Source organism: Scheffersomyces spartinae (genome assembly GCF_019049425.1).
Source record: "Scheffersomyces spartinae strain ARV_011 chromosome Unknown scaffold_1, whole genome shotgun sequence".
Taxonomy (NCBI): Eukaryota; Fungi; Ascomycota; class Pichiomycetes; order Serinales; family Debaryomycetaceae; genus Lizanozyma; species Lizanozyma spartinae.
The window spans coordinates 392070-416005 of NW_025065048.1; the positions used below are offsets into that span (position 1 = coordinate 392070).

The following is a 23936-nucleotide window of genomic DNA, read 5'->3' on the forward strand; positions in this document are numbered from 1 at the left end:
TAGCAACCAAGCAACAAATGGTTCCTTGCATGATCTGTCTTCGATTTGTGAATTATAAATCGCTGCGTACGTCGACCAAGTATTTCGATGTTTGTCACACTTCCACTCTTTTGCTAGTTCTTTGGAAAGTTCCCTTTGAGCGTTTCCGTTAGAGAGGTTTTTGGTGTAAAAGCTTCGATAAGCAATAAATCCATTGACTTTGTGGAATTTTTTCTTGGAACCACCAACAATTGTACCCGAGGTTTTCTTTGGGTACTTCACAAGTAGCTCCTTCAAACTATCACTCACTTTGGGAAGTTGAGGTAAACTTTGCAACCGCAAGGTACATCGCAAAAGACCTGGATCACTGTACGCACCGTGTTTAGTACTTAATGCCACCGAGTTTTTGCCAAAATAATAGTTTCTAGTATTCTTCGCCACCATCCAAAAAATTGCCCTTTACCGCACTGCTCACAAGGAGTTTGGACAAGATGTACTTTATATATATATATGGATGCATAATAATAGTTAATCTGTTGCATCCTATTTGTTCCAATAAAGTTTTTTTAATTGTGTGGGAATAATATAACTGAAAAGAATAAAATGTGTTAAATCGTGTGTGCGATTCTCACAATAGGAGGCTTAAAATCAGCTATATATACCCTGTGTTATCATTTGAAACTGATCGTACAATCTTGTGTACATACTGCCGATACTTTTCCCAACTAATGCAGTTTCAACAAATTCATCTATATTTTCATCAGCAAGATCTAATTGTAGTCTTTGTTGCAAAAGAACACTCGTATTATCTCCATTGTTAAAACAAGGTAAGCTTGAATCCTTCTGCATAAGCTCTACTATATTGACAATTTGTGCTCCCTCTTTTCTTAAAGTTCTAAAACAATCCTTACACACTCTCAAGAATTTGGCATATACAGGGCTGTTGACTCCACCCATCAATTCCACATATTCAGCAGTTAACTTGAAAGGTGCAGCTTCGAACCCCACACTACCAGGTGAGTTGGACAATAAGAACCCAAAGTCAATGTGTATAATGTGGCCTTCATTGTCCACCATAATATTCCCGTTATGCCTATCTTTAATTTGTAGAATATAACAAATTATCGAATACGAAGCTAAACTCGTTGTAAAATTATCTTGTGCCTTCCTATAACGAGTTCCTTCAGGTGGACCAAATATGCCCTCAAAGTAATCTTTGAGAGTAAAAATACGACCACGTAGGTTTTCTCCTCGCTTGATTGACATCTCGGTCAATGACTTTTTGATTGAGTGAATGGACATGGAGTTATTAATTGTTTCCACGAGACCAGTATTCGAACTAGTGATTAAGATCTTCATTCTTTTGGTCCAGAATTCAACATTGTGCTTCTTCCAGATACTAGACATCAAAGTAATTAATTGGCAAGCGAATGCTTCTTGAGGTAAATCATCACCATTCTTGGCAATTACTGAGCATAAATCCCAGTTTTTCAAATGGCCATATATACTAGATTGCCGGATTCGTGCTTTCTTCATCTTCCAATCTTCACTTACCATAAAGTCATTCTCCATTTTTCTATCGCCAGCATCATCAGACTCGCCTCTTAATTCATTTAACTTCTCGTAATTAATGAACTCAAATTGGTCCTGTAAAGAAATCATCGATTGAACAATACGGTTCTTGATTGCAATGGACTGTTCAGAATTAGCTTGCCCTGAACTTTCTAACTGTTGTAGCATTACAGAAGCAATTCTCATCTGGTCGGCCAATACTTTTGTCAGTGTTTCATTTGAATTTGTTCCCTTCTCACTGAATTCAGATCTTGGTGAATTTGGTGTTGATATGTTTCCCTCAAAAATTGCCAACTTGTTTAAGTTTTGGGACAGACCAGAAACCATTGGTAAATCCCCTAAGTCAGTTTCTGATTCTTGGTATATGGAATCGTTAGCTGCCATGGAAGCGGTATTTGTCAAAGGAGAACGTTTATAAGAATCTGTTTGAATGTTGTTGGACCCTTCAATCAATTGTTTTGCATCTCTAACCCCATTTTGTTTATTCAATATAATTTTTTGATTGTAATCACTAAATGGATTAAAATCAAGCTCATCGCTTAAATATTCAATTAGTAATAAGAATGGTACTCTTTCAGCAGAGTTTAATACACATGCATCATTAACACTCAAACGCAAGATCTTGTGATATTTGTTTTTACTGCTTGTCTTCGGAAGAAGTTGTGGAATATCAATTTCAGAAGGAAGCAAAGTCTCGTTAACCAATAAAAGTTCAGCACGTAATGCAGATAGACGGGCCTCTTTTGGAACTTGTGACAATCTTAATGAGATGTTCTGTAAAGCTAAAATAAAACTTGTTTCCTTCTTTGCATAATTCACTTGCAAAGTTTTGAGCAAGTTATGGTAAGTTGGAGCATTTAAGGCATTTAGGGCGCCATCCGCTGATTTACGGTAGTCGTATTCTGTAGACAGCGTGTGGTAGACAAGGGAGCTCTCTGACTCTGTCGAAGGCAAAATCTTTGAAGATTGTGTGTCCTTGGTTAAATCCGGAAGTGATTGAGTACTTTGGTTGATGGTAGAAATTGTTTTGACAAAACCTGTTACCGTTTTGGCTCTTATGCTCTTTTTGGACTTTATTAGGGTATTTATACGCAAATTTTCTTCCAAATCATTGAACGCTTTAGCTGTGTGACTTTTGCTTAAACTCATTTCAGACATCATCTTGGTTAATTCTTGTTCGTTCCTAGGCTCTAATTCGTCATCAGTAGTATAGAATTCTGAATCGTCGGAAAACACGCTCAGAGTCGATCTTCTGCCGTCATGGAAGCTTTCCTTTCTATTGCCAATTCTTGAAACGGATGCCGATCTCTGTAACAATGTATTGATATTATCATTTTTTTGGTTTCTAGAGGAACTCTCGTCATCAGATAAAGATGTGGTTTCATGAGAAATACTTTGGTTCTTCAATGTTAAATTTTTAGTCAAAGTCTTCTGAAAGTTTGCAAGCTTGAATACAAATGATTTCTGTTGTTTGGCCTGACTTCGAATTAAAGGTAGAGCGTGATCAGTTAAACCTGGCAAAGCGAATGCGGCTGCAATTGCTCCGCATAAAACCAAAGCTGGTTGGAGGTTTTCACGAAATTCAATGGCTTTTCTTATTGGAGCATCAGGATTGAAGAGTAGATCCTGTAATTTATTAACAAACCTTCTAACAATTTGAAAGGGATATGATTCAGGTTCATTCCTAAGCTCAAAAATGTAAGCTTGTAGATTCCAGAACACAACCAAACTAAAATGAGGGTACCTTGAACTATAATCCATTAGAAAGTCTTCTAATGCCATTGAATCGGTCTCATAGTTGACAATTAGCTGAATGAACTGGGGAATATAAAATTCTAACTCATCATATGTGAATGTACTCAACTTTTTAACTAAGGCATGATGAATTCCTAGTACATGGCAATACCTCTTCAAGTAAATAATACACTGAAAGGTATCAAATTCTGTTGATTGAATCTCATCATATACTTTCTTGTAGTCGGTATGAGTCATTGTACCACCTTCAGGTGAAGAAGAATTCTATAGTCACTCTATGACATTTGTCTTATAGTTAACGGTGAACAGGGTGTTGTTCTAAATTTTACTAGTTGACATATATGCAGTATTTTTGATTACTTACAAACGAATATTATTTTGGCATTAGACAATGAATTAGCAGGTTGAAAGCATAAATTAAGTAATATATATTTATATTTGTATATATATATAATTGTCAAAAGTCGATTATTTAGACTAGTGGGATTAGGTATTACTGCAAATTAATGATTGACTTTTTTGTATGCCGGTATAGCAAATTTTTCATCATGTGTTTGTCCAGGAAGAAAAGCCATGACTTCGAATAAACGATTCTTAAGAGTTTCTGGATCATTGTCTAAATCAAACTTCTTATAAATAATGTATTCTAATTCCTCATTTGTGGTGTCTGAAAGAGTGATTGGCTGGAAAAACTTGGGATGGAATTCAACACCATCTTCAATACGTTTCTTAGCAAGCGAACGTTGTTCATCTTCAACTTTGAACTTTTCATCTGTTGCTTCTGTATGATTTCTCCTAGCTAAGGCCTTAATTGTAGGGCCCCATAATTTGCGTGATTCATTATGAGCTTGTTCGTCTTCCGGTCTCACCTTAGGCTTGTGTGTCAGAGAATTGTTAGTATCATAGAAAGTGGTAATTTTACCCGTCTTATGGTTTTTAATCTCCATCACGTCATTCCATTTCCCAGTAATGGTAAATAATGTATCAGGACTACCAATTTTCCTAATTTTACCTTCAATTGCGTCATAAGTACCTGAAATGTAGCCCTTCGTCTTAAATTCAATGTCAGCCTCGTAGCCAGAATCCGGACATTTGATAATCATATGATCACCTAACTCATAGCGAAGTTTGCCGAAAAGAATTCCTCTTGCGTATACATTTGGTTGGTTCATTATGTAGGTTTCGTTACTCCATCTACCAAGTGTCACATGAGCCCAACCTTCCATCATAGCTGCAGAGGAGTTTCCCAAAAACTTAGATTTTGGAATAAGAATCCCGTCAACTCTAATCTTATTTTCTGGTGACAAGTAGAAGTAAGATGACTTGGGAGGATGGTGTGAAGTTTGTTCCGCAAGATAATAAGCTGAGCTTCCATCAGGCATATCATCCCAATAACATGCAAAGATCTCCCCTAGTACGGGGTTCAACGGCTTTTTAACAGCTTTGGGGGCAATGTGCCAACTTGCCAAATACCACTTGGTGATCAAGAGAAATCTTTCTAATGGATCTTCCGTGTTATTGGCTTGGAGCATGATATCCGGAATTTGGAAGAAGTTGGTGATTCTTTCCAACATCGATTTCTTCTCGAGAATAAAAGTAGGAAGTGTAATCCTGGTTAGGTCACATCCGGGCTTAAGTTGCGCTATGATAGCCCTGATAATTGAACTTCCTTCGTTGTCTACTTCATCGATATCATCCGTATTCTCATTCTTTTCATTTCCGGTAACCATTTCGGGTTTCAGCTGAGAAAACTTCATTGAAGGTTCCTTATCGGAGTCACTGCTTTTAATCTTTAATTTGTCTAGCTTTGAAACAAGTCCCATTATTGTTTTAGAGAATGGATGAAATTGTTCCTACCTTAAGAGTTATTAATTATTGGAGCTTATTTAATTCCCAAACTGCAATTTCTAATAATTACTCTACGGACCTGTATGAATTGATACTTGCTTCCACCCCGATATCCTCAAAAAGAAAACTATTGATAGGCCTTGAAGATGTGAATAATGTGGCGTTCCCAAGATTGTTTCCGAAGTTGGAATTTTCTCTTTAGCGATTGGTATTTTAAGGGGTATGTGCCACAAAGCCATAATCCTTGCCACATCAGTACTTCCAACTTGTTACAAGAATGTGCCTTTCCATTACTTATATAGACATGTTTCTAGTTCTTTGGGATTTTAAATCAAATTCAATAATTCTTGCTAGGAGCAACGAATTATGAGTGATCTTAATTCCATAATTTCGTTACTTAAAATTCATATATCAACTTTATGTGCCATCAAGGATTTCGATGAGAATTCAGTACGTTCAGACATATTTCACATAATTCAATCAGTCGATCGTGTTGAAGCCTCCGAAATGTTATCCACACTGGATAGGGAGGCTCTAGGGAAAATCAATAAGCTTAGCGCAATATTATTGAGTGTTTACGAGGAACGTCAATCTTTAGAAAAGGTACTTCAAGCTTCATCCAGAAGTCTTACTAGCAACAATGTCAACAATTTACCTGGTCACCCTATTACGAATACTTATGATATGAGAGAGTTAGTAAATGATTCCGATGCGGATTTTGCTGGTGTACAAACTAGCTTTTCCGATATAGGGCACCGAAAGTTTTCGGATTTTCAGTTGAGTATTCTCAGGTCATGGTACAATACAAATAAGCGTAGCCCCTACTTGAATGATGAATCTCTTGTATATTTGATAGATATTACAGGGTTATCTGGTCAACAGGTCCGGAATTGGTACGTATACTTTTAGCTTTTTACTTCATTTAATATTGCATTACTAACATTAATGTGGCAGGGTTTCAAATAGAAGGAGAAAGGCAAGAGAGAAAGAAAAGATCTCTCCAGAATTGCATGAGTTACTTGGAGATGAGTCTCCAGATATTCTGGAACTTACGTAGTCTGCCCTCGCCAACCACAACCTCCTCCTCGCTTTCTTTCTCCAACTTCATTAGTTCTGCATTGTTGAATCTTCTACCAGTGTCGATGTCTATATCTTCCAATGAAATAATCATTTTCCAATTCTTTGTCACTGTCTTATGACCAATGTAGAAAACAATAATCACCAACACTCCTAAATAGTTCTGGAAGAAATTTTTTGCATTAGGCTTCGAACTCCCAACAGGAATTAAAGCTATCCAAAATTGAACTCCTAAAACCAATGTCAAAAAAGCCATTGAGTATATGGAACCTCCAATACCTGTTAAACTTGTGAAATGTAACTGGTCAAGAGTCCTGCCTCTTTGTTTCCAAGCACCTCTAAATCTCCAATGAGCTAAGTTTATACTGAACCAGGAGAAAATAGTAGCAAGACCAGAAACACTCAACATCCAATTGAAGACTTCACTTACATTGCTCAAAGCCGAAAGGAAACATAACAAGCCGAATCCTAATGATGTAAGCAAAGCCCCCAATGGTCTACCTTTAGAATCAATGTATCCTAAGTATTTTGGAGCAAGACTTTGTTCTGCAAGACTTTGTAATGTTCTAGAACAACCGTAAACAGCACCATTTCCTACAGAGGTAATGGAAATCAAAATACAAGCATTAAAAATCGATGGCAATACTTTGATACCTCCACTTTTGATGGCTATAACAAATGGGGAAGCTGAAGATCCAGAGTTTCCCAAAAGTTCCGGTGAGTCATATGGTACTAGTAATCCAATAAATGTAAGGGAAAGAATATAGAAAAAGATGATCCTCCAAAACACTTGCTTCACGGCTTTTGGCAATGTGGTTTTTGGATTTCTAGTTTCGGCAGCTGCCAAACCTACCATCTCAGTACCGGCTAAAGAGTAAGAGGCGGTAACAAAAACTGAGCAAACCCCTTTAAAACCATGATTGAAAGCACCAGGATTTTTCCAGTATCTGTTTCCAATGAATTCACCTGTTGGTCCACCACCACATACAAGGACAACACCAAGAATAATGAAACCGACAATGGCCATCACCTTGACAGATACTAAAATGACTTCGGCTTCACCATAACCTCTTACTCCAAACACATTAATAATAACGATTGCAATGTAGAATATTCCGACCCAAGCCACTGGATTTATATCTGAGTTCCAATATTTGATACATAAGGCGGCAGCAACTAACTCCAAAGGAAGGACAATCAACCACATTAAGGCATAATTCCAGCCAACAGCAAAACCCCAAGATGGGTCCACAAATCTCGTAGCATAAGCAGAAAAAGCACCATTGACAGGATACTCAATACAAAGTTCACCTAGATTGTGGACTGTGCAAAAAACCATAGTACCCACAAGACCCCAAGCAATTAATAAGGAAGCTGGACCTCCTGTAGCTAATGATCCACCCAGCCCAATAAGGAGCCCAGTACCAATGGATCCACCAATAGCAATCATTTGTAAATGTCTTGATTGTAAATCTCTTTTCAAGGCACCTTGTGTTTGTATAACTTGATTGCCTTCGCTATCAAGTTCATACGATACCTGCGCTGGCTTGAAAGAGTCTCTAAAACGAGACCATTTGGATCCTTCGGAAAGTTCATGTTTATTGGGGTATGGTGTCTGGTTTGATTCGGTTTTAGAGAAGTTAAGGTGCTCGATGTCCTGTGAGTACACCGAGTTCTTCTTTGAAATCGTGGTGTCACTCATTGTTATGAAGACGTCCCACTGGCAAGCTGGTCAAAGAGTACAGATTGAATTTACTCCGTAAAGTGAAGATCATGCCAAAGTTTAAGTTTTATAGAAAAATTTTTGCGGTACCTTTGCAACTCCAAAAGTTCCTCACGGCGTTATGAGGGTTAACGGATTTGCAACCAGACGTGGTTCCACCACACTCAATACTTGTCATCTCGGTGAATCATTTTCAAATCACATTAAGGCCCTGTGTTGTGTATATAACACATTACCTAGCTATCAATCAAAGGTAGTTTACTTAGTGGCCTTTGTTGAACCCTACAAAATATAATTCGGTATTGCTGTTCGTTCCTACAGTTCGCATTAGAGGTTGAAACGTTGTAAGGCAATTCAAACTTTGAGTGTATAGGTTTTTCCAACGCCGTTCGCACTCTGGAAATGGGCTTCCATATGAGGCAATTGGCTTTTGCTTACCAAATACATCGAATTGCAGGGAACCTTAAAGTAATAAATGATACTAATAAGACTTCATTTCATGGAAAGAACAGCTGCTTGTGATCAAAGTAAAATCCATTTGGTTATGCACCCCAGATTTACGATGCACATGAATAAATCTTAAACTCAGGTACAATATGGAAGTGGGAGTTGCAGGAAACGGCCTTATCGGCCTATATCTCGATTTCGGCTGGCGAAGACCCCGGTTGTCGACGGTTAGGGGCGGGAATCAAGGATTTTGAGCCGCGCACCTTCCTCTTTTGGTTTGTTTAGTTGAATGGATTTTTAGCCTCCACCCATCAAGGACACACGGGTAAATTTTACAATAAGATGGAACCTTTTGCGGAATACAGGATTATTTGGAGGTTTGATTCAAGGGAGGGGAACAATGTCTCTCATTTCTCCTATTCCACTTTGTAGAGCATTAATTGTGCTAACGCAAGTTGTCTTATATATAAGTGGCCACATGATGAATACTTACTCTAGACCAACGATTGTTATTAAATATAACTCCATCACGTAGACAATAAACAAATTATCAATGGTTGTGGTTTTAGTTCAAACCCCCCTTCGTAAATGAGTACCCCATTTAAATTGCTGTTCTGGGTAAGGCATACACAAAAATAGAAAGAATCGACTGCACTAAGGTTTTATCGGTCGAAGTAAATTTTTTGCAAATTGCATGAACGCACGGCTCCGCAAAAATCTTTGGATTGTTTGGATGTAATCCTAAAACCAGTGTTGTTAGTGTCAAAAATTAAGAACGTTGGCACGGGTTGATGGCCTGTTAGTTTAGCTAATTAGCCACTATACAATTATACAATGTAATCAACTGTTCAACGATAAACCTAGGGAGTTAGCACTCGGATGTGCTCTCACTAGCCTTTAATCCGGAATATACGAAGCACAGAAGTGGGGCAGTCAAGTTGTAGGTTGTGTGAACAACCTTATCGTAAAATAATACTTAAGATTGTGAACATCCATTATGTTTTAATTCCCTATTGTTTGCAAAGCCGTAGACCGAACATCCCGTCGTATCACCCTAATTACGAGGGTCTAAAGGCGCAAAATACATCAAAGTATACTACATGCTACCCAATAGGATTCAATTGTGAACACACGGCAGTATCGGAGTGGTAATTCCAGAAAAAGACACATAATCACGAGCACATACAATGCGCGGCTAGCCGGGGACTTTTCAACTTGATACAAACAAGGATCTCCAAAAATTGAAGCACTTGCCAATAGTTCTTGGATGATTTCTCCCTTCTGTTTAATGATAATTCGCTTGCTCGTTTCAACAACTTCCAGATCGTTACTGGTGGGAAAGTAGCTTTCGAATAGCCCTAAAAACTATCTTTACCATCAGTACACTATATTCATGTATAGAACAGGGTGATATATATTTTGTTTCTGTTCCTACACTTACTAAATGAATAATAGTTGTTTGATGAAAAATATATCTATCAGCAGGCTTAAATTTTTCTAGTGCCCCTTCAAACTGCAACCCACATCTAGAACAAAATAGTAGTTAAAAACCTTCTTTCCCGCTGTTATTTCTGAAAATAGTCAAACTAGTATAACACCTTTTATTAAGCTATACTTTATATCGAAGAAGAGAGTATTATCTTGGTGAAGACGTTCTTGGTTCTAATAGTTTGAACACATATTTGTAGTAGCTTGATACTTTTATTCTACCTTCAAACGATATACGACAAATTCACCCTTTCAAATCAATTTTGGTACGAATACATTTTTCATCTGTTAACTGATTAAGCAACATGACGAGCTTTGGCGAAGATCCAGGTGAAATTGATAACGCTTGGCCAGATGTCAAGATGCCCATTGACGTTGGTCATACCAAGCTATCCATAACCGGAGGAATACAAGAACAGGCTGTACCAAAGATGGAGGGAACGTCCAACGAGTACGACATATACAAGTCACAATCAATGGAATTAAACTACGATAACATGATGTTGTTTAATCAGCAACGACAATTGGGAGAGGTGGTCAACCACGCTCAGCCTCTTGGAATGACACCACCTTCAATGATACCAGGAGCTACTCATGATGGCTCTATGGTCTATGCCTCAGTAGACAGGGTAGCTCACGAGTATTCTTTGAAACCTGAACATTTTTCTGCTGCTCAAGATTCGACGTATGGACAAGAGAATAGTGCTGTGCCTCGTTCTGATAGACCCCATTCGGATGGTTCATCTCCTTTGAATAGAAGTTACAGAACAGTAGCATCCCCTATTTCTTCTACTTCAACTGCTGAAAATAATTTCTATTCCCAACAGCAAAAAGATTCACTGGGTCTTACTCAAGGTCAAAAGTTACAGGCCGCCAATTCTGCTACGAGAGCTAAGACAAGAAAGCCAACCGTAGAAGACCCAGATGCTGAGTTGCTTCTGACGGATGATTGGGATTTAACTGAGGAGCAATTGCAAAGAAAGAAGAAAGCTCAGAACAGAGCTGCCCAACGTGCCTTCCGAGAACGGAAGGAAACCAAACTTAAGGATTTGGAAGCTCGTTTAATGCAAAGCGAGGAAGAAAAGCAAAAGTTGTTGGATCAATTGGACATGGTACGTCAACAAAACTTATCCATTCAAAGTGAGAATGAAGTACTTAGATCGCAGGGAACTGTTTCCAACACTAAGTTTACTTTTCCTGAGAGTCAACAAGACTTTATCGAAACAATTATGAGTGGTTCAAAGCATGTAATAAATCCTGAATTCAGCAAAATGACAGTATATGATAATCCTGATGACCCTGGAGCCAAGTTACTTGCCATGACTGCTGTATGGGATTATATACAGTTGAAAGCTCAACAACTTGATGTGGATTATCAAGATGTTGACGTTGGAGAAATTATTGGTCAATTACGTGGTAATGAAAAATGTTATGGCTATGGACCTGCTTATCCATTGGAGTTAGTTGACCAAGTTGTTGAAAATACGATTCTGGAATCTACAGCATTTTAAGCAATTTGTGCTTTGAAAAGATATCTGATTGCTTTTTTTTCATTTCTTTGGAACCTTTTCGTGTTCTGTGCCCCTTTGTTGTTAGAATCTATGTAACATCCTTCGATTCTTAGATTTACTAGTTAGTTTTTTACCAAGTTTTGCTTTTTCTTACTTACACTACATTTTGGCTGTGTAAACAAATTTGGTGCTGTTTTCCAATGGTAGAGCTGTGTAAGATAAGGAAAAGTTACAAGAACAAATTTAAGAAATTTCTTTAACTTCATTCAATACCATGTATTTCTTGGCTGTATATGAGTGAACTCATGATTATATGTTGTACTCTACTCGTTTCCATGTATTCCAATGTCGCACGTCGAAACTTCTAGAAAACCTGAAAATTTTCAGTCCGCGACTTAATCAAATATAAAAGTAATTTGGTAAGGTGAGATTGAGTGGATAAATCTATTTGATCTATACGTAAGCTTTAGTGTTTTAATTTGAATCATTTGCTAGCAGCAATTATAGAAAATTTTATGCTCAATTGCTTAATAAACTAAAATGTCAGCAGAAGAATATAAAAAGTTGGGAAACCAATACTTTGTAGCCAAGGATTTTGGAAAGGCTATTGAGGAATTCAGCAAAGCTATTGAAGCTTCCCCTGAACCAAACCATGTTCTTTATTCTAATCGTTCAGCATGTTATGCATCATTGAAGCAATTTCAAAAGGCGTTAGACGATGCTAAGGAATGTGTTAGCATCAATTCTACTTGGGCAAAGGGTCACAATAGAGTTGCTGCTGCTCAATTTGGTTTGGGAAACTTTGAAGATGCTTTGGCTGCTTATGAAAAAGCTTTAGATTTGGATCCAGCTAATGCAATGGCCAAAGAAGGTATAGAAGCTGTGAAATCTCAAATTGTATCTAATGAAGGTTTTGGTCCTGATATGGGATTGGGATCATTGTTCAATGATCCACAATTGGTAGCTAAATTAAAAGCTAATCCAAAGACTGCTTCTTTTATGGAAGACCCTTCAATTTTGGATAAGTTGACCCGTCTTAAGTCTAACCCACAAGCTAATTTTGCTGAAGTTTTATCTGACCCAAGAATGACTCAAATCATGGCTGTCTTGCTTGGTATTAACATGCCAGAGAATCCTGATGCAAACCCAACTCCAGCTACTCCCGCTGCTACGACTTCTGAAGAACCAAAGAAAGAAGCCCCTGCTCTGTCAAAGAAGGAAGAAATTCCTCAAAATAAGGAAACAAAAGAATCACAAGACGTTGAAATGGAAGATGCTACCACCACCGATTCATCTAATGTTGATGAAAAGGCAGCTGCAGATACATTAAAGGCTGAAGGAAACACCCTTTACAAGGCTCGTAAGTTTGACGAGGCCATTGCTAAGTATAACTGTGCTTGGGAAGCACACAAAGACATAACATATCTCAATAATCGTGCTGCAGCTGAATACGAAAAGGGAGATTATGACACAGCCATTGCCACTTGTGAAGAAGCTATTGAAACAGGTAGAGAACTTAGAGCTGATTATACTCTTATTGCTAAGGCATTCGCTAGATTAGGTAACACCTACTTGAAGAAGGGAGACTTGAATGCTGCTGCAAAGAGTTTCGACAAGTCTTTAACAGAACACAGAACACCAGATGTTTTGAACAAATTAAGAGCTACCCAAAAGGAGATCAAGAAACAAGAGGCATTATCATACATTGACCCTGAATTGGCCGAAAAAGCCAGAGAAGAAGGTAAGGAGTATTTCACTAAAGGTGACTGGCCCAATGCTGTTAAAGCTTACACCGAGATGGTTAAGAGAGCACCAGAAGATGCAAGAGGGTATTCTAACAGAGCTGCTGCGTTATCGAAGTTGATGTCATACCCAGATGCTATTGAAGATTGTAACAAGGCAATTTCGTTGGATCCAACTTTCATTAGAGCGTACATTCGTAAGGCTAACTGTCAACTTGGTATGAAGGAATATTCTTCTGTTATTGAAACATTGAACGATGCAAAAGCAAAGGATGCCGAATTGGGTAATAAGAATTCCAATGAAATTGATCAACTCTATAACAAAGCCATGTCTCAAAGATTCCAAGCAATTGAAGGTGAAACCCCTGAACAAACAATGGAAAGAGTTTCAAGAGATCCTGAAGTTGTTAAGATTTTACAAGACCCTGTCATGCAAGGAATCTTGGCTCAAGCTCGTGATAACCCAGCTGCTTTAGCTGACCATATGAGAAACCCTGATGTGGCCAAGAAGATCAATATGTTGATTGCTGCTGGTGTTATTAGAACCCGATAATTACGTTGTATAATTCTTAATATTGTGTGTAAAACTCATCAAAAAAGATGAATCTCGTTTTCTTAGACGTAATATTTACAGCAATACTTTAATTTGAAGGAAAAGCCTATTATTAGAGACACAAATAAACAAGAAAAAACCCATCCAAGTAAGTAACAAAAAATCGAAAACCTGTTTCGTAAACCCAATCATCAGTAGCCAACATTATTATCAAAGAAAAAGTTGGGCAAATTATAATACTGCCCGCTAAACAAATTAGATATAGTACCATCATTTAAATAATCCAAAGATTCATCCTGGTTTGGAATTGGAAATGAATCCAAATTCCCAGTGTTCTGGTTGCCCATAATAGTACTTATAAATGGGGTGCTATCCATTCTATGGTGTGTTGAATTCGAACTTGTTGGCGAGTCAACTGTGTTAATATCTTTCGGTCTTATCATATCATTTTGTCGAATATGAGTGCCAATTGGACAATAATTTAATGGCAGCATATGGCTATTGCCATTCCTAGTGGTCTGTCTAGCTGGCGATATATTCCCAAAGTTTGGTGAATTGCAACTGGATGCTGAAGAATGGCCATCTGCAAGTTTGAAATTAATTTTAGGCATCGTTTTGTCTTGGGTAATAGTGTACAAGTGAGGTGCAATTGTATGGGATTCTCGCAAATGTTGCTGCAAACGCTCATCGTTCAAAAATCCCATTTCAGAATTACTATCGGCAACATTAATGGCAATGTTTAAAACCACACGTATAATTACATCAGTCATTAGCATCTTTTCGTTAAAAGTGTGGGGATGCTCGATTCCAGCATATTTTTCCCGAAGAGTTCCAAATAAATTGTAACTAGCTTCGACTGCCAATCCAATGTCTTCCATACATTCAGTTCCACCGGGTCTATTAATGACAACAGTGAGAAGATAAAGACAAGCTGCAAATGGAAACCAAATAATATAACTGTAAAACAGGAAAGGAACGTCCATATCCTTTAAGTTTAGGGTTAACGACAATATGGTACGTGCAGAGTAAACAGAGAGGTTCCTTATTCTTGCTGTATCTGCATTCTCTTCTTGATCATAAAATGATGCTTGAAATGGTAATCTGTTGATGGTCATCATATGAAGGAAATAAGTTAATTGCAAGGTCACCAAGTTCTGCAACCCGGCATCACCGAAATGGCCGTAACCAAACACATTCTTAGGTGTGAAATTTTGAAAATCTGGCTCGTTGTAAAAGCGAGGCTTGATACGATGATCACAACTTTCTGCCAATTCAAACATTTGGTTGTCGAGTCCTTTAATTACTTCAACTAATTGATCGAAAGACGTATACTTCGCCAGTGCACTGTGCAATCTCACATAAGAATCATGCCGAATGCGAGTAAGAGCTAGCAAAAGATGGCCACAATATGCATGGTTGCCCTGTATAATTTTTAGTTTGTCTGATAAATCTTTTGTTAGTGGACTGAAGGAAAGTGCTGCATCAAAAAGTACCGAATTATGATCCACTTCTTTATGATCAACTATATGAAGACTATGATTATCCCGTTCAGTAAGAGTGGATACATCGTTAGCGTTAATCAATGGAGGCTTTGCATCACGGAAACATATATCCATGTCCAAATATTGGCACAAGTACCATATTCTCCTATAAAGACATTGTCTTTCCGATGGTAAACCAGTTAGTGTTTCAACTCTGTGGAGACCCATTCCATGGGCATATCTTACTGCAACCGCAGTCATCACATAGTTAATGCCTGGTGCCCATCCCATTTCAGTATGCAAAATGAGTACCAAAATTCCTTGAAGAGTAAGCACGTTTTGATTTACCACACAAACTCTGGTGTAATAAAATAACGCATTTCGAAAGAAATTTAGTTGATATTCAACCATTTCCTTAACAGACAATTTTTCCAATCCCAAAGGTTCCCTTTTACCTGGTTTAGGTTTCAGAGCTCGTTCTTGAGTAATGCGATAATCTATTTCTTCTCCTAAACATACAGACAAGATTGCATTAATCATCATCATTTCTGAAAAATACAATCTTCTCTTTCGAAGATTTGGATTCGATTGTTGATCATAATAATATTTGACCAACGTCTTTATTTGCTTTTGATCAACGATGAAAGAAACAAGAAATACATCTTCCAACTTATCGACTAAGTAGAGGGCCACGTCACGATCTAGGGAAAGCTTACCAAAATCATAGCGAGTGTTACCTTCGGTTAAAGGGCCCATGAAGTTATTAGCAAATTCATCTAAAGTCTGAACAAAGTTGTGCCCTAGATTTTTCAATGGAAGAACTATTTGGGCGTTACTAGGACCGACTTTTGATTCCAACCACTCAATGGAACTATCAGTGAAAATTTGAAGAATAGACTGATTCCCACAAAACATATCCAAGCCATTATAAGTGTCTGTAGGCGCATCACCAGCCAGGCGTTTATTCTTGCCTGGCAGAGAAAGTGGGTTTAATGAAAAACGCTCTTTCCCTCCGTTTTTCCGTGAATTGCTTTCAATTTGATCATCATGATTTTTAATATACTCATCTCCAAGAGGACCTGGTGGGCCATTGATCAGAGTAGTTACTAGAGACAGCTGGTCTTCGCTTTCAAAACTACCTCTTCTCGTTCCAGATGAGGACCTTGAAATACGCATGATTGAGTGATCCATTTTATTGGTTAAATTGACCAATAAACTTTCTAGTCTATTCATTCTTGAATCCAAATCATCGAATCTCTTGTGGTTTGGAGCTTTGGAGATCTTATCCTTACTGGAAGCTGAAAAATAATCTTGCTCGTAAATGGTTGTCAGACCACGAGAGGTCGATGTCTCTAATATCTCTGAACGATTATTGCCAATATTATTGTTTCTACGGGAGTTATTTTGGTTCAACTCTGTACTAGTAGTATTAGCTGCTGCTGCTGCTGCTGCTGCTGCTGCTGCGGCCATCGCTGCCTTTGTTTTCCTTGTTCTCTTTTTAACAACATCAAGCGCATAGTGGCAATCGGAACTGTTGGAATTGATACAGTGAACACATGGCATCATCCCATCGCATTTGATTTTCTTCTTTCTGCAAAAGGTACAAGCTTTACTCACTCGTTCTCTTTTCTTACTGCCGTTATTATCGGAATTGGCTTCGTTGGGGTTATCCATATTGTGAAGGCTCGAAGCTGTCGTAGATAAGGAATGGGGAGTTGAGGGATGAACCGAAGACGGTGTATATGGAGATATTGTTTCAACGCTGATCCTAGTTGTATTATTGTGTGTTTGGAACGCGTTATCTTCGTTATACGCCATACCTTTGAAACGTGTGTGAAAAGCTCAAGTCTAAAAGGACAAGGCGGTAAATCTATTGATGATCAATTTTCAAAAAAATGTGCCTAGAGGCTTACGCAATTAGTTCACAGAGTGAAAAAGCTCCTTAAGTTTCGATTAGGTGATTTGACTAAGTCGCACTAATAGATCTGGTTGAAGGGACTTTAAGTGTTGTATCCCATTGAATTGGCAAATGGTTTTAACGGACGCTGAAAATATATGAGGATTGCCAAGATTGCTTCGATAAATACTTTGACTCTGTCTTTAAGAACCTTAGTTACGACATAAAGCCGTACATCTACTTAATAAAATTTTTAATAAACTAATCTGCAAGGCATCAAATTTATGCGGGACGTTGGTATTGTATAAATAGTATTCTTGTTCGTTAACATTACTGGAAGATTAAGGGTGCAAGAGTCTATGAGAAGGTGTCACAAAGATGCATTTACATCGGGCATAAAGTTCATAACTGGGTGCTGAATTGCTTTCAACAAAGGCCGAAAGGCTACAACAAAGAATTAGTATTATATGACTTCGTAATAGGGTATGTTCGGGCTGTGCTTAACCAAATGTGTCGTCCGTAAACCATAAGGAACGAATTTAGATTCAGCGATATCGGTATAGCGTTCGATACAGGCTCTATTCCTTATGAGACATATAAGTGTCAACGGTTGTGGACTTTCAACAAGCGGTGATAAGTGTTTCACCGCATGAAACGTTTTCAATAATGGAAGGAGGGGTGGGATCATTGCGCTACCCTTTTCAAAACCTTGTATACACTAATGCGTTAAATCATGTCAATCCAAAATCCACAATAACTAAATTCACGGCTGAATCCAACGGAGATTTCACGGAGTTTGTCGGCGATCAGGTTGAATGACTTTTGTAGGGCTCTTTGAACCATGGAGTTAAGCCCAATTGGTAATTAGAACCGAGGTTTCACGAAGCGTCTACATAAAAGCTATGAGTATTCGGAGAAACGTTTTGGTACAATTATGCACTTTACTGCCGACAAAATCCGATCAGATTACTCATGGTATTTCGAAATCTCGTCTTTTGATAAAGGTACTATGGAGACAATTTTGGCATGGGTTGCTTAATTTTATATTCCGAAAAACCGATTTTAACTTCCGGTTGCACTAGATGTTGATCCGCAGTTTTTCGCTGCCAACGGTATTCTGTTTCATGACATTACCTTAGAAAAGCAACTTACTTTCTAACCAAGTAAAAAACCATCCGATACCAGCCCCGCCACAGCAACGGAAATAACATAGTACATCAACTAGTTTCCATAGCCATATTTTAGTTTAGACTTTTAGATTATAGTTACGTCAACACTACCTTCTTTCTATTATTTGTTGCCCTATTATCTATGCAACGTGTAACTCCTAATTTAAAATTCAGTTGCTTGGATCGTAGAATTATAATCAGATTGTTATTTTATCTCCATATATCCCCATTTTTTCTTTATATTTTATGTATGTCGGTTTTAGTTTCTGCAAACTCCTTATGCGATTGTTGGTTGTAATACCTCGTTATGTGCATTTTTCTTTGATAGATTTTGCGGAAATAAAACAAGTCATCTAAAACACTTACAGCCTAATCTATCAAACAGCCGAATAATCGTATTAGGAGAAAATCACAGTCTCTTCTCAATTGTTTTTTCTATACGAAGCATTGGTGTACGTCGTCTGCAACCCATTGTGGGTGAAATTAAAGGCTCAGGCTCAGATGCAATTGTTGAATTGAGTCGAACACAAGATACGGCTAAAGGGTAACTCTATTTTCAGCACGTAAATGTACATTTGCTTTGTAAAAATTTCAATATGTTCATTGTAGATGTTGTTGATTTTTCTTTTTGAAATATACTATCACTCTATATTCTCTATATTCAAGTTAAAATTACTTATAATGTAATTGAAAGTTGATTTTATCTCAATATTCCCTTTTATATGCATTAAATTCCCAAAAAAATAGCGTTACTCTTAACAAAAGTAAAAATGTCAACTTTGGTGTTACCAAATCTTCGTCCTTCTTCTAACTGGATTTGAACTATTACCCTAATTTCTTTTCATTCCATGCAATTTGGCTTATTAAATAGTAAATCAAACTTACTATGGCGCTGTGTTTGTGCAGTCAATCGAGGTGCTTCGAAGAGTATTTAGCTAGAGCAATAATAAAGATTGTCGAGTAAGAGTCAGATACTCTACAATTTAATATCACAGTCATTAATTTTTGGCTAAGTTGGTTGATGACGTTATATATATTCAAGATATGTGCTCCGAATACATTTATGCCTTATAATCCTCTTTTACATTAATGTGTTTCTATCTAACCGCTTATTTAGATTTTATCACGTGAAAATTTAAAATTTGCAACCAGTTGCAACATCTCTACAGAATGAGTACGCTGCTGTATTGAAAAAGCAAAATTTAAACTCATGAATATCATTAGATGAGTCCTCCAGAACATTTCATTAATTACAACTACAATTACAAGGTAAACAGCTCGTGAAAACTACTTGATAGTACTAGAATCTGTAAAAGTTTGGCAGAAGATCAAGATTCCGACATACAATCATCAACAACTCTACCAACGAAAAAAAAATGGATCAAAAAAATTCAGTTGTTAATCTGCGAAACTAGTTCGTTAACACCATCCATCATTAACGATGTCAAAGCTGATTCAAAAGAAGAAGGTGGGTGCACCCATCTTGACCAATAAGGAAGATGAGAACTTTTATGAAGCATTGAAGTTATACGATCAGCTGCAGCACAAAAAAGCTTTAAAACTTGTGACTGCCAGTTTGAAGAAAAATAGTAATCATGCTGCATGTTTGGCGTTGAAAGGATGCCTCAACTATCAGCTTGGCAACAAATCCGAGGCCGAGGCTCCAATCTTAAAGGCAATTGGAAAGGAACCCAGAAATCACTATGTTAATCACTTGGCTGGAATGTACTATAAGTTAATCGATAACTACGAAGAAGCTGCCAAGTGGATGAAGGCTGCAGTTGATAATGGCTCCCCTAATACGGGAATCATTAGAGATTTGGCTTATGTTCAAACACAGATTAGAGATTACAAGAACTTAGTGGTTACCAGACAACAATTTTTGGAGAAGCAACCTGGTTATAGAGCAAACTGGACCAGTGTGGCAGTTGCTCACCATATGAATGGTGATCATCAACAAGCATACACTACATTACAGAAAATTGAGGATATCATTAGAGAACACTTGAATGAGGGGGACAGATATGAACAAAGTGAATGTATTCTTTATAAAATTCAATTGATAGGTGAAAGCGGATTAGTTGAAAAGGCGTTAGACCAACTTGAAAAAGATGAGAGGGAAATCAAGGATAAGTTGGCGTTTTTGGAGATGAAGGGTCGTTATTTGCTTATGTTAAACCGCAAGAAAGAAGCAAGCGTGGTATACCGTCAACTTTTGAAGCGTAATCCCGACAACGTCCAGTTTTACATTTTGCTCGAAACATCTTTGGAATCTGCTTCAAAACCAGTTGAAATAAGATTGAAATTATTTGACAAATTAGCTTCATTTTATCCTAAATCAGATCCACCAAAGTTTGTACCTTTATTATTCTTACCTGCTTCTCATCCTGAATTCAAGTCAAGAGTGCGAGAATATTTGTTGTCTCAATTGAAAAGAGGATTTCCAGCTACTTTCGTCAACTTGAAGCCATTATACAAGAACCTGGCCAAGAGAGCTATTATTTTTGACATAGTCAATGAATTCCATAACCTTGAGTTATCTCAGTTTGATCCTACCGTTGCTGTTTGGACTAAGTTTTTTCTTGCCCAACATTATTTGTATGTCAATGATTTAGAAAAGGCAGAGGAGTCCATTAATGAAGCCATTGAGCATACTCCCACTTTAGTTGAATTGTATATTCTTAAGGCTAGAATTATAAAGCACAAGGGCGATTATGAATTAGCAAGTGCTATTATGGAAGAGGGCCGTGAGTTAGATTTGCAGGATCGGTTCATTAATTCTAAATCAACAAAGTATCTTCTCAGAGCTAATAAGGTTGACCAGGCTATTGATACTATTTCCTTGTTCACAAAGCTTGACAAGGATGCAGCCAATGGTTTGAAGGATTTACATGTTATGCAAGCAAACTGGGTTTTAGTCGAGAGTGCTGAGGCTTACGTTAGAATATACAAAAACTATGTTAAGCAGTTACAAGCCCTTGAAGCTAAGGATGAACATGAAGAAGGCGATAAGAATATTGAAGAAGAGAAGGAAGAAATTTTGGAAAACATTGATATGTATATGGGATTGGCTTTGAAGAGATACAATGCAATTGTCAAAAACTTTAAGATATTTTTCCAAGATCAATACGATTTCCATAGTTATTGTCCAAGGCGTGGTACTCCTAGAGATTATGTGGAAACGTTGAAGTGGGAGGATAAGATCCATACTACTCCAATTTATATCCGGGTTATCAAGGGATTATCCGGAATTATGTTTGAAATCTATGATGATCAAGTAAGAAAGCACAATGCTCAATTAAAGGAGCTATTAGAAGAAGAAGACACCAAGTCAAAGAAAAAATCCAATGGGAAGAAGAAACTGAAATCTCCCAAATCTCAATTGATCAAAAAGAAATCTAAATTGGTCCCATTGGTAGAACTGGAAAAGGATGACCAGGATCCATTTGGATCGAAGGCGCTTTCTGATTTACAAAATAATGCGAATGGTAAGATTATGGATATTTTGCTTGAGTTGGCTAAAACTGTTTCAGATGAAGATCCAATGTTGAAGACCCCATGGGAAATTGTCATCAACGTATATTTAAATGAAGGGAAATACGTGTTGGCCCTTCAAGCCATCCGTAGCTTAGAGAAGGTCATGACTCGTAGGGGTTCAGCCAAATCGAGATTAGTTGGTGAATATGTTTTGAAATTGGACGAATCAATTAATAAAGATACTCAAATCAACTCTGCTATTGCTCAAGTTGTTAGCAAAAGTATTATTGCTGCGTTCCCAGAATTTACGAAGGATGCACCCGACGCATTTTTAGCTATTTACTGTCAATAATGAAACATATTATCTAGATTCTACATACTTTAGTAATACCAAATAAATGGACCAATTCTTATATATAATTGTAGATACAGAAGACACAGATTGATTAACTATGAGTTAATCCAACTTTCAGCTTGACTTCTGGCAATCGAAGATGCCAAGTTTAATGTTTGTTTACCCATAGGAAAGTAACTGACTGAATACCATATGGCAGAAATCAACTGAATTATGGCAAATATGATCAGGAGAATGGTACTTTTCAATGATAAACTACTTACCAAGGTCAATATAATACTGGAAACAAATACCACCGTAAAAATGATTCTAGTAGACAGGAATAAATGTAACATATAAGGTTGGAATCCCTGAAGGACTCCAAAACTTATTAAGAACAATATCGATCCCAAAGACCAGAGGAAGGCAAACTTTCGTGGTTTCAAACTTAATACGGGGAACAAAAAAATGCAGATCATATAACATGAAAACGAACCTGCAAAAGTTATCGCAAATATAAGCATGCGATCCCATCGTGATAACTCAAAGTAGCCTGGTTCACTTGTGACGTAGTTCAGTTCATCTTCTAAGTAAATCGAATCATCTCCAAATGGATTCAATTTCTTTAGCCGTTGAGAAAAGCTTGGTTTGCTTCTTGGTTGTGTGGCGGGAGTAGGTAAACCATTATTGTTATTCAGGCCAGCTGATTGAGATAATGGCGCATAATTGAGACCATTATCAGTTCCCACGTTGAAGGACCTGAAGAAATTCATATAGGACAGTAGTTAACTTGGTTGATCCGTTTGAATGAAGTCTACGCCTCCTTTTTCTCTTTCGTGTATATCCTTTCACTTGATCCCCACGAAAGTTGAGGAAATTTTGAGAAAAGGTATTGAAAACGTTTACAAACTCTTGTTGTAGGAGGGCCCGATTACTCACATATTTCCATACAATACTCCACACATTTATAATGTCTGCAGTTGCTGCTTCTCAAAGGGACTTTGTCTCCAAATATGTTCAATTGCTTGGATTGGCAACACCACTTACTCCTGATAATTTCAATTCGGTTTCAGATTATTCTAAAGTGCAATCATTAGGTCCCAGTTTACCAAAAGTTAATACCCCATTACCTAATAAGGAACAAAGCGAAAAGAAGGATTCGTTCATTAATATCAATTTTAAATCGATAAAACCTCCTTTTAAATTTACCACTAGTCTAAATGAATACTCTTCATCTCATTCAATTTATAAAACAAAGCTCGATTTGATTGCTTCATTACCATTATTAAAAGATGCTCATGTGGCCCCTAAACATATCAAGTTGTTGTTAAAAGGTAAAGTTTTGCACGATCTGTCATTATTGTCTTCATTAAACTTGGACCAAGATTTGAGTTTTACATGTATGGTCGCCACTCCAGAAATAGAACAATCTGCGTCATTGGAAACTGTGGACACACAAGAGAAAACTGATGAGAAGAGTCCAATTAATATCCTGTCAGAAACATGGACCAAGATTCAAGAGGCATTACTACTGGAGTTGAATACTGAAGATGCTACTACGGTCTTGAGTAAATTTAAGTCTTCCATAGTTTAAATAAAGTTAAATTAACAAACGTATTGTTATTATTATTATTCATATTATATGTGAATTATGTATATATGACTAACATATTGTCTTATTTTGTATTATTTGAGGCCTGAGGTTCGCCAGACTTATACTTCTGTAGAAGTAAATTATGTAAACGATGAGATTCTTCTCTACCATCTCTCTTCTCATGCAAATAGTAAGCAGCAACACCAATCGAGACGGCTATAATAGGATCCCCCAATCGTGATATTAAGTATGGATATTGCATATTTGAACTCTCATATGGTTCTTATAC

At 37.4% G+C, this 23936-nt stretch overlaps 7 protein-coding genes across 7 annotated transcripts; 3 read left to right on the forward strand and 4 right to left on the reverse strand.

Annotated features, from left to right (window-relative positions):
- Positions 1 to 627: 627 nt before the first annotated feature.
- Positions 628 to 3543, reverse strand: PIKA (1-phosphatidylinositol 4-kinase; the record flags this gene model as incomplete). Its single annotated transcript, XM_043191020.1, has 1 exon — positions 628 to 3543. One exon carries the CDS (start codon positions 3541 to 3543, stop codon positions 628 to 630), a length of 2916 nt encoding a protein of 971 aa, XP_043051697.1.
- Positions 3544 to 3809: 266 nt separating this feature from the next.
- Positions 3810 to 5129, reverse strand: OBPA (oxysterol-binding protein related protein; the record flags this gene model as incomplete). Its single annotated transcript, XM_043191021.1, has 1 exon — positions 3810 to 5129. One exon carries the CDS (start codon positions 5127 to 5129, stop codon positions 3810 to 3812), a length of 1320 nt encoding a protein of 439 aa, XP_043051698.1.
- Positions 5130 to 6169: 1040 nt separating this feature from the next.
- Positions 6170 to 7933, reverse strand: HIP1 (Hip1p; the record flags this gene model as incomplete). The annotated part of the gene is made up of 1 exon (XM_043191022.1): positions 6170 to 7933. One exon carries the CDS (start codon positions 7931 to 7933, stop codon positions 6170 to 6172), a length of 1764 nt encoding a protein of 587 aa, XP_043051699.1.
- A 2261-nt stretch (positions 7934 to 10194) lies between these two features.
- FCR3 (Fcr3p) lies at positions 10195 to 11400 on the forward strand (the record flags this gene model as incomplete). Its single annotated transcript, XM_043191023.1, has 1 exon — positions 10195 to 11400. One exon carries the CDS (start codon positions 10195 to 10197, stop codon positions 11398 to 11400), a length of 1206 nt encoding a protein of 401 aa, XP_043051700.1.
- A 2486-nt stretch (positions 11401 to 13886) lies between these two features.
- On the reverse strand, positions 13887 to 16850 carry KQ657_000168 (Zn(II)2Cys6 transcription factor; the record flags this gene model as incomplete). Its single annotated transcript, XM_043191024.1, has 1 exon — positions 13887 to 16850. The coding sequence occupies one exon, from the start codon at positions 16848 to 16850 to the stop codon at positions 13887 to 13889; it is 2964 nt and encodes a 987-aa protein (XP_043051701.1).
- Positions 16851 to 19683: 2833 nt separating this feature from the next.
- Positions 19684 to 22071, forward strand: KQ657_000169 (peptide alpha-N-acetyltransferase complex A subunit; the record flags this gene model as incomplete). The annotated part of the gene is made up of 1 exon (XM_043191025.1): positions 19684 to 22071. The coding sequence occupies one exon, from the start codon at positions 19684 to 19686 to the stop codon at positions 22069 to 22071; it is 2388 nt and encodes a 795-aa protein (XP_043051702.1).
- A 952-nt stretch (positions 22072 to 23023) lies between these two features.
- Positions 23024 to 23647, forward strand: KQ657_000170 (uncharacterized protein; the record flags this gene model as incomplete). Its single annotated transcript, XM_043191026.1, has 1 exon — positions 23024 to 23647. One exon carries the CDS (start codon positions 23024 to 23026, stop codon positions 23645 to 23647), a length of 624 nt encoding a protein of 207 aa, XP_043051703.1.
- Between the last annotated feature and the right edge of the window lie 289 nt (positions 23648 to 23936).